A 9979-nucleotide genomic window follows, 5' to 3' on the forward strand; every position below is an offset into this window, starting at 1 on the left:
TGTTGTTTGGCAGGCCCGGGCTGGGGATTCGAACCCGCCACCTTAGGTGTATGTGGCTGGCGCCTTAGCTGCTTGAGCCACAGGCGCCGAGCCTACTTAAACACTGTTAACACATATATTAGAACTATCATTTATGTGACCATTGTGTACTTGGATGTTGGCAATGTTAGGAATTACCATATTTTGTTGTGTATAAGGAGCACTTCTTTGGCCAAATGTTTTAGGGTAAAAGAAGGATGCACATTATACATGGGTAGTACTAATTCCATACCTATATAAATTTTTAAAAATTCTTTTATTTATGCTTATGTGTTAAAAGTTTAACCCTAGGAAGCACTAATGATATCCATATGTAAAATAATACCCTAGAATATGGTAATGAGTTTTGTCGAACTTAAGACAAATTTGCAATGAGAGCATTTTCTTTTTTAATGAAGGGTAACATATATATTTCTCTTCATATACTTTAGATGGGAGCTTTGGAAGATCCTTTGAAAATGTTGAAATCACTTTTATTCGCTGCAACCTTTAAGCTTTGAATTTGAATTAAAAAAATTAAAAGAGTTTTTCCCCTGAAATGTTGGGCCCCAAAATGTGAGTGTGCATTATACATGGCAAAATACAGTAAATCATCAAAGCAGAATTATAGAATAGAGGACTAGAATGACTCTCTCTCATCTAGCTTTTTCTAAAGTATGTTCTATAAAATGTGATGCTAGTGAAATGCTCTGAGGGAAAAAAATGAATTTGGGCAACACTATATTCTCTTGTAAGTACAGGTGATTATGTAAAAGAATGAGATGTCACATTTTGTGTGTAATGATCCCATTTTGGTTAGTTGTAGTATACATGAGAATATGAAGTATCAATAGTGATTATAGGCTGGGCACAGTGCCTCATGCCTATAATCCTAGCACTCTGGGAAGCTGAGGCAGGAGGATTGCTTGAACTCAGGAGTTCGAGACCCACCTGAGCAAAAGCAAGACCCTGTTCTACTAAAAATAGAAAAATTAATTGATTGTTCTGTCATCTACCTGTCTGTAGTCCCAGCTCCTGAGGAGACTGAAGCCGGAAGATTACTTGTAGCCAGGAGTTCAAGGTTGCTGTGAACTAGGCTGATGTAAAGGCACTGTAGCCTGGAGCAACAGAGTGAGACTGTTAATTAATTTCTTCTGGCTTATGTGACAGATCTACCAAATTGGTGGCTTAAAATAACATAGGTTTACCCTCTCACAGTTCTAGAGGTTTAGAATCAAGGTGTCAGTAAGTTTACTCTCCCTCCAGAGGCTCTAGGAGAGAAGCTGTTCTCTTGGCTGCTGGCAGTAGTTGGCTTCTGGTTATGTCACTCCAGTCTCTGCCTTCATCATCACATTGCCACCCTTTTTTCCCTGTTTAATCAAATCTCCTCCTGCCTCTCATAAGAACACTCCTAATTGCTTATAGGGCTCATCCATGATAATCTCTCCATCACAGGCTCTTTAACATAATCACATCTGCAAAGTCCTTTTTCCAAACTAAATGAAATTTATAAATTTCAGGGATTAGTAGGTGGATATCTTTTCTTTTTTGGTGAGGCATAGTCTCACTTTGTCACCCTCAGTAGAGTGCATCCTAGCTCACAGCAACCTTGAACTCTTGGGCTCAAGTGATTGTCTTGCCTCAGCTTCCTAGAAGTAGCCGGGACTATAAAGGTACCCACCACAATGCCTGGCTATTTTTAGAGACAGGGTCTGGCTCTTGCTCAGTCTGGGCTCAAAGCTGTGAGCTCAGGGCATTCCACCCGCCTTGGCCTCCCTGAGTGCTAGGATTACAGTCATGAGCCACCATGCCCGGCAGTCATGGATATCTTTTGAGAGGCCAGTGTTCAAGCCCACTGTTGAGAGACATGAATTATGAGACATGAATTATTTTATTTCATATATTTATATAAATACTTGAATTTTCCAAAAAGGATACATGTTTTTATAACTAGAAAAAAGAATTAAAAGAAGGGATATGTCTCCTGCATTTATAAGGGTTTTTTTGTTTGTTTGTTTTTGTTTTTTGCCGGGGTCAGGTTCAAACCTGCCACCTCCGATATATGGGACCAGTGCCCTATTCCTTTGAGCCACAGGCACCACCCCATTTATAAGTTTAACAAACATTTTGCACTGCTCCCCATTGACCAGGTTTCATGGTAGGAAAATGGAATGCTTTATCTTGACATGGAAGAAGTTAAACTGTGCTGTTTTTCCTAATGATCTTAGAAATGGTAAAATAACAATAAAATGATTAACTTTGAGTTGAAACCCAAATAAGTGAGATATTAAAGGAATGTCTACATCCTATAAATTATAACCCAGATACTGAAAGAACATGTGAGACTGTACAGTTGATGTTGTTAATCCTGGATCTTGGAAGAATGAGTAGGCTTCTGAAGACCGGATATGGAAAATATGCTTACTCTCAGAAGGGGTCAGAGGTGACTTCTGCAGACTTTAAACTGGTGAGCTAAATATTAAGCCTACAAAAATTCATTTGTAAGCTATTAAATTAATAATTTTGGGAATGCTTAGAAAAGAAAAAGCTCATCATTAGGGACCAGCTTCCTTCATAAAAGCACAAGGTATGTCAGTTCTGATTTCATTTATGAAATAATTATAAATAGATTGGGTTATGCTGTTGACAGAATATGTGTCACTTTCAGACAACAAATTTTTTTTTTGACAAAATAGGGAAATGTGAGCTGCTTGTCAAGTAGAGTGTGGTTGATTCATAACTAATTTTGCAGTTGTACTACAGAAGTACTGTTTAATGAGGTAAAGTCATTAGCAAAGTATACCTCTAGTGGTTGCCACAGGGCTGTCTTAGGTCTGCTGCACATATACATGTGTGTATGTGTGATTAATTTCTATAAATATAAATTCAAACAAAAACATTTATTTTAAATGGTTTTGTTAAGATGTAATTTCTAGGCCAGGTGTGGTGGTTCACACCTATAATACTAGCACTTTGGGAGGCTGAGGTGGGCGGATTGCCTGAACTTACGGGTTTGAGACCAGCTTGAGCTAGAGCGAGACCTCATCTCTAAAAAAAATAGCTGGGGGTTGTGGTAGGTGCCTGTAGTCCCAGCTATTTGGGAAGCTGGGGAAGAGAATCACTTGAGCCCAAGAGCTTGAGGTTGCTGTGAGGTTTGATGCTACGGCACTCTACCAAGGGTTACAAAGTAAGATTCTGTTTCAAAAAAAAGATATAATTTGTAGACCATAAAATTTACCCATTTAAAGTGTACAATTTGAATGTTACAGCTCTTTTAGAGTTCATCTAGCAGGAAAAGCCCTCCCTCATGCAGAAAAATAAACAATAAAAAAGTTATAATTTAGTGGTTTTGTTTTTTTTTTTAGCATATTCACAGAGCAGTACAACCATCACCGTGATCAAATTTGGGGATAGAAAATGGGTTCATTTCATGCACAGTAATTAGAAACTTGCTTTTTCTGCTTAAGAATACATTATGGGGACCAGGTGCAGTGGCTCATGCCCCTAATGATCCTAGCACTCTAGAAGGCTGAGGTGGGTGGATTGCTTGAGCTTGGGAGTTAGAGGCCAGCTTGAGCAAGAATGAGACCCCATCTCTACTAAAAATAGAAAAACTAGCTGGATGTTGTGGTGGGCACCTGTAGTCCCAGCTACTTGGGAGGCTGAAGGAAGAGGATTACACAAGCCAAAGAATTTGAGGTTGCTGTGAGCTATGATGCCGTAGTACTCAAACCAGGGTTATGGAGTGAGACTCTGTCTCAAACAAACAAAAAAGAATACATTATGGGGCATCCATTCATGTCTTTACATACAGATAGAACTATATTATTCTTTTTACCTAGTCACATATTTTATAAATGCACTATAATACTCAATACTAATATGAAACCAATAGAAAAACAATTACGTGCCCACAAGAAAGAGAAAAACACAAGCATATTCAAATGGAGGGGAGGAGGAAAGGAGATACGGGAGGGGGAGGGGATTGGTAAGCTCTCACCTAAAGTGCCAAATGTAAAGGTATTAAGCATACCTCCAGGATGAAGGGCTCCACTACAACTTGAACTTTCCCTTGGAAGCACAGTGTAACCTAATCATTTATACCCTCATATTAATCTCAGTTTTTTTAAATGTCTGTGAATTACTTTATTTTTTTTTTGAGACAGAGCCTCAAGCTGTCGCCCTGGGTAGAGTGCCATGGTGTCATAGCTCCCAGCAACCTCCACCTGCTGGGCTCAAGTGATTCTCCTGCCTCCACCTCCCAAGTAGCTGGGATGACAGGTGCCCGCCACAACGCCCGACTATTTTTTGGATGCAGCCGTCATTGTTGTTTGGCAGGCCCGGGTTGGATTCGAACCCACCACCTTAGGTGTATGTGGCTGGTGCCTTAGCCACTTGAGCCACAGGCGCCGAGCCTTGAACAATCCTTTTGATGCTCATCTAGAGATGATGTCATCTTTTGCTGTTATATATATGTGATGTTGCAAGGAACATAATATATCTTCACGTAGTTGTGTGTATACTCCCTTAGCTGTATTATATTGTTCCTTTTAATCTTGGTTCCATCCTGAGGTAGATAGAACTCTAGCCATTTTATGCCTCAGAAGTCAATTTCAGAGAAGGAAATGTCCAAGTCCATATTGCTAATAATTAACAGAACAAAACTTGAATTCCATTTTTTGTTGTTAAATTTCCCATTACAAGTGTTGTGCTCTTCTAGCACTTGTAGGATTTTGGCAAATTAAAGTGTATCCTGAAGAGCATGACTAGAGTTCAGGAAGGGTGAAGTAACTGTGGATATTTAGGAGGCATGTGTTTATTTCATTAGTTCTACATACACAGTATGTTTATTTATTAATCACCCACTATGTGCCAGGTCTTGTTATAGGTGGTAGGCAGACAGTGGTCACAAGACAAACAAGGTCCTCTACTTTCACAGAGCTTTTATTTCAGTGAGGGAAAATGGATGGTTAAGAAGTTAACAAGTGGCTCGGTGCCTGTAGCTCAGGGGCTAGGGCTCCAGCCACATACACCAGAGCTGGCAGGTTCGAACCCAGCCTGGGCCTGCCAAACAACAATGACAACTACAACCGAAAAATAGCCAGATGTTGTGGCGGATGCCTGTGGTCCCAGCTACTTGGGTGGCTGAGGCAAAAGAATCACTTTAGCCCAAGAGTTTGAGGTTGCTGTGAGCTGTGACACCACAGCTCTACTGAGGGCGACATAATGAGACTCTGTGTCAAAAAAAGAAAAACAAGTAAGATAACTTTAGGTAGTGGTAAGTACTATCAAGAACATAAATGGGATAATTAAGTGACCAGTGAGGAGGTAACATAGGGCTGAGACTTAAATGACAGGAAAGCAATATTTATATATCTGTGTCTGTAGATAGCTTTATGTAACATGAACAGTAATTACATTTACTGAGACTAGAAATAGGCTCCCAGTAGACAATAATTAGCAATGTTTTGATCCAGCATTATTTACACAGTATTTACTCAAACTCGTTGAACTTTAGTTTCTGCATCTACAAAGTAAAGACAGCAAGCTTACTTTACAGAGGCATTAGCGTCTTATGCCTTCTACCTAAGTAGGTAGGCAAAATCATCAAGCACTGGCCCATGCCAGGCTCTCAATAGGCACTGAGTAGGATTTCATGAAGCTCCACACAAGAACATTTTTAATACTTCTTAAAGATTACAAATGGAATGGCTTCCTTAAATTAGTCATTTTCCTATAGGTGGGTAACATTTAAGTCCCCCTTTCAGCTTTCAGATGACTATTCTCCCAGTGTGTTATAGAAGACATTCATTCATTAAGTGAGAAATATGATAAGTTGACCTTAGAGACCTAGCTTTTCCCTAGTCCATTGTTGATAAGCTCATTGTTCCTACAGGCGCAGTTCACAGTTTGGGAAATAGACCCAAGCATCTGTCTTTGAAGCATGAAGGGGTCTTCTGGAATAGTGGTTTCAAAATCTCTCTATAGCAACAAGCAATACTCTTTCTTCCAACTAAATCTTTTATTAAAGTCTAATTTGTAAAATCTCAAATTGGAGCCACTCGGTAGAGTTGATAATGACAGGTTGCTTGTCATATTGTTCACCGGTAGCTGCTTGCATTTGTATGCGCTTTATATACCTACTAAAGCACTCTTCAGTTTATTCTTTTACCATCTTAACTACTTGAGATAAATCCATTTTATAGGCTAGGTAAAGAACTTGTCCTGATCCTATAGTAATCCTTAAGGGAGCTAGAACTATAACCTGAATCTCTTATTTTCTGTATGAGTGAGGTTTTCCTCTAATACATGGTTTAATAATGCTTTATTCATCACTTTATAACTTTTACTTATTTTTTTCTTTTATAGAGTAATTTAGATTGTAAGGAATTTTAATATTCCTGGGAACGTCTTCAAAGGATCATTTTTACTTTTGCTCAAAAGAAAACTCTGAATCTATCAAGTAGTTTAAAGAACTCTTTTGTGTGGGTTACACATATAGATGTTTTCATGAAGAGGAGTGAAAAGCCAGAAGGATATAGACAAATGAGGCCTAAGACCTTTCCTGCCAGTAACTACACTGGCAGCAGCCGGCAAATGCTGCAAGAAATTCGGGAATCCCTTAGGAATTTATCCAAACCATCCGATGCTGCTAAGGCTGAGCATAACATGAGCAAAATGTCAACTGAAGATCCTCGACAAGTCAGAAATCCACCCAAATTTGGGACACATCATAAAGCCTTGCAGGAGATTCGAAACTCCTTACTACCATTTGCAAATGAAACAAGTTCTTCTTCCCAGAGTACCTCAGAAGTCAATCCACAAATGCTTCAAGACTTGCAGGCTGCTGGATTTGATGAGGTAAGAACTTTTAAAGAGAGAAGAAAGGATTCTTCTTACTTTATACTACATAGTACTTTTTAGTTGTACTCATGCTGAAATGTTTTGAGAGAATGTAACAGCATGTACAAATTATGTGTCCCATTAACAAAGAATGTTATGTTTACAGTTCCATTAATTATAATAAAATAATTGTTATTTCTTTAGTTTCTTCTGTGATACCTATCACTAAATTCTGGAGTTTCTGGAATTTAAAAGGCCAGGTCATGAAGTCTGAGTGGAAATGCAGTTGAAGAAAGCCACAGGTGAGGGTAGGGGAAGGACATCTGTTTGTGTGAAATACGAGTGCGGTGAGCTGTGTGGCTCTTGGCAAAGAGACAGCTCCAAGGACATGAAGTTTAAGTTTATAGTAGGGAGAAAGAAGAATTATATAATCATAGGTTGATTAAGCAGTAATATATTCAGGCCCAAATCTTTTTTTTAATTATATTGTAAACGTTTTTAAATTTTATTTTATTTTTTTAGAGACAGAGGCTCACTTTGTCACCCTCAGTAGAGTGCTGTGGCATCACAGCTAACAGCAACCTCAGACTCTTGGGCTTAAGCAAGAGTAACCTCAGCCTTTTGAGTAGCTGGGACTGCAGGCGCCTGCCACAGCACCCAGCTAGGCCCAAATCTTAAGTTCACAAAAAGCAAGGAAATTCAGTTTAGGCTAACTATGCCATGTCTTTATTTAATATTTGCCTTCAGAACTCATTTTGAATTTTTTTGTAGCATATATATTGAATCATATTTTGTTTAAGTTAATACAGTTTGTTTCTGATGATAATGTACCTTCTGAGCATAAATATTTTAGGTAGTGGAAATCATTTTAGAAAAATATTGGCTATGAAAATTGAGTAAGAGCTAATTGCATTTTTAAATGCAAATACTGTAATTTTTTAAAATTGTAGTAACTTCCTGATTATAAAAGGAATTACCTATTAAAAAAATACAAAGAAGTAAAAGAAAATTACCTTTAGCTCTTCTACACAAAGGTAACTACCCTTAAGATTCCTTTATTCTGGCTGGGCATGGTGGCTCACGCCTGTAATCCTAGCACTCTGGAAGGCCAAGGCAGGTGGATTGCTTGAGCTCACAAGTTTGAGACCAGCCTGATTAAAAAGCGAGACCCCTGTCTCCACTAAAATAGAAAAACTGAGGCAAGAGGATTGCTTGAGCCCAAGTTGGAGGTTGCTGTGAGCTAGGACACTATGGCACTCTAGCCAGGGCAATAGCTTGAGACTCTATTTTAAAAAAAAAGGATTTCTTTATTCTTTTTAGTATTTTGGTGACCACATTTCCAGATCTCTATATTTTTTGTAAAAAATGAGAAGTGCGTGTACATTGTAGTAAAGGATTTGTAAAGGGAAATTTGCAATTAAACTAGGAGGGGAAAAGGTTTAGTCTTTGTGACTCTTTACCTATTTGATTAATATTTCTTTCTTTTTTTTTTTTTTTTTTTTGAGACGGAGCCTCAAGCTATCCCCCTGGGTAGAGTGCCATGGCATCACGCTCACAGCAATCTCCAACTCCTGGGCTCAAGCGAGTCTCCTGCCTCAGCCTCCCAAGTAGCTGGGACTACAGGCACCCGCCACAACACCTGGCCATATTTTGGTTGCAGCCATCATTGTTGTTTGAAGGGCCCGGGCTGGGGATTCGAACCCGCCACCTTAGGTGTATGTGGCTGGCGCCTTAGCCGCTTGAGCCACAGGCGCCGAGCCTGATTAATATTTCTTATCATTTTTTTTTAGAGTGCTCTAGGGTGGTATCTGTGTCTCAAAAGGGTAGGGTGCTGGCCCCGGCAGGGAAAAAAAAAAATAGAGTGCTCTAAAAATACTGGATTTACAGCAGAAAATAGAGGAAGAGAAAAGGATCTGGGATGATGTTTTTCTGTTTACTAGGTAGAAGATTAAGGAAATGATTTGAATGGAGATTCTCCAGAGCACTTCTAATCCCTTAGCCAAGAAGCAAAGAATAAAGAGAATCATTAATCTTATTCTTTCCTTTTATATATTGTTAAAGAATTTATAAAATCACATAGCTATAAGGGCTTTGCAGTAGTAGTGTAGTATATCAGATAAGTCATCTAGTAGATACGTGTTTATACAGCTCTTTACTATGTGTGACCCCATCAGTCAGTATAGTACTATACCTTTAAGGAACTCAGAAGTTCTTTCTGAGGTTTTTAAGAAATCTTAGGCATTGATTAATGTCCTATTCTTTATTTATCAGTAACAATAATAATTAGTACTTCATATTATAAAGATGATAGCTTTATTATAATCTTACATTTCAAAAGTGTCAACTTGGCGCCTATAGCTCAGCTGCTAGGGCACCAGCCACATACACTGGAGCTAGTGGGTTCAAACCCAGCCTGGGCCTGCCAGCCAACAATGACAACTACAACCAAAAAATAGCCAGGCGTTGGGGTGGGCGCCTGTAGTCCCAGCTACTTGGGAGGCTGAGGCAAAAGAATCACTTGAGCCCAAGAGTTGGAGGTTGCTGTGAGCTGTGACACTATGGCCCTATACCAAGGGCAACATAGTGAGACTGCCTCAAAAAAAAAAAAAAATTGTCACTTCATGATATTAGTAATATTAATGCTTGCTTTACTAAAATTATTTAGACATTTATTATTCCTCATTTGTTCAAATAATGAAGTATGGTAGTATTTATACCATTGGTGATATAAAAAATATGGCAGTCTACTTCTATAGTCTCCTTGAATCACTCATTCTTGTAGCTTTTCACTATATTATAGAATTTATGTTGTTCAAGATTCTAACTTTGTATTTCAAAATTCTTTTCTGTTTTTCATTTCATAAATTCTAATTTATTCCTTTATTAACTACACCAAGTTCAAGGCAGTTTTGTTTTTTTTTTTTTGAAGATTTGTTTCTGGTGATTCTATAAAATTAAAAGCTCAAATATTTCAAGATTAATTTCCTCATAGGAGTAAATGTTAACTATATCCTGGGAGCACATCCATATATAACTGCTACAGTGTATTTTTGTTTATAAGCATGAAAAAGAAAAGCATAAAAATGTGGATATAATGTTTTCTTTTTTTTTTTTTTTT

At 38.3% G+C, this 9979-nt stretch overlaps 1 protein-coding gene and 1 pseudogene across 2 annotated transcripts in view; both read left to right on the forward strand.

Moving 5' to 3' along the window:
- Positions 1–9979, forward strand: part of LATS1 (large tumor suppressor kinase 1) — a 54201-nt gene that overhangs the window by 10623 nt on the left and 33599 nt on the right. Inside the window, exon 2 of one of the 2 annotated variants that reach the window (XM_003790255.2) lies at positions 6388–6879. In XM_003790255.2, coding sequence (XP_003790303.1) covers positions 6529–6879 — 351 coding nt within the window. In that variant the 5' untranslated portion in view covers positions 6388–6528. Of the gene's footprint in view, positions 1–6387; positions 6880–7103; positions 7164–9979 lie in introns of those variants that run through there. The other variant, XM_023513528.1, reaches the window with a different exon arrangement.
- On the forward strand, positions 3277–3325 carry LOC111725513 (annotated as a pseudogene).

This window comes from Otolemur garnettii, unplaced genomic scaffold, assembly GCF_000181295.1.
Source record: "Otolemur garnettii isolate 467f Iridium unplaced genomic scaffold, OtoGar3 scaffold00042, whole genome shotgun sequence".
Lineage (NCBI taxonomy): Eukaryota > Metazoa > Chordata > Mammalia > Primates > Galagidae > Otolemur > Otolemur garnettii.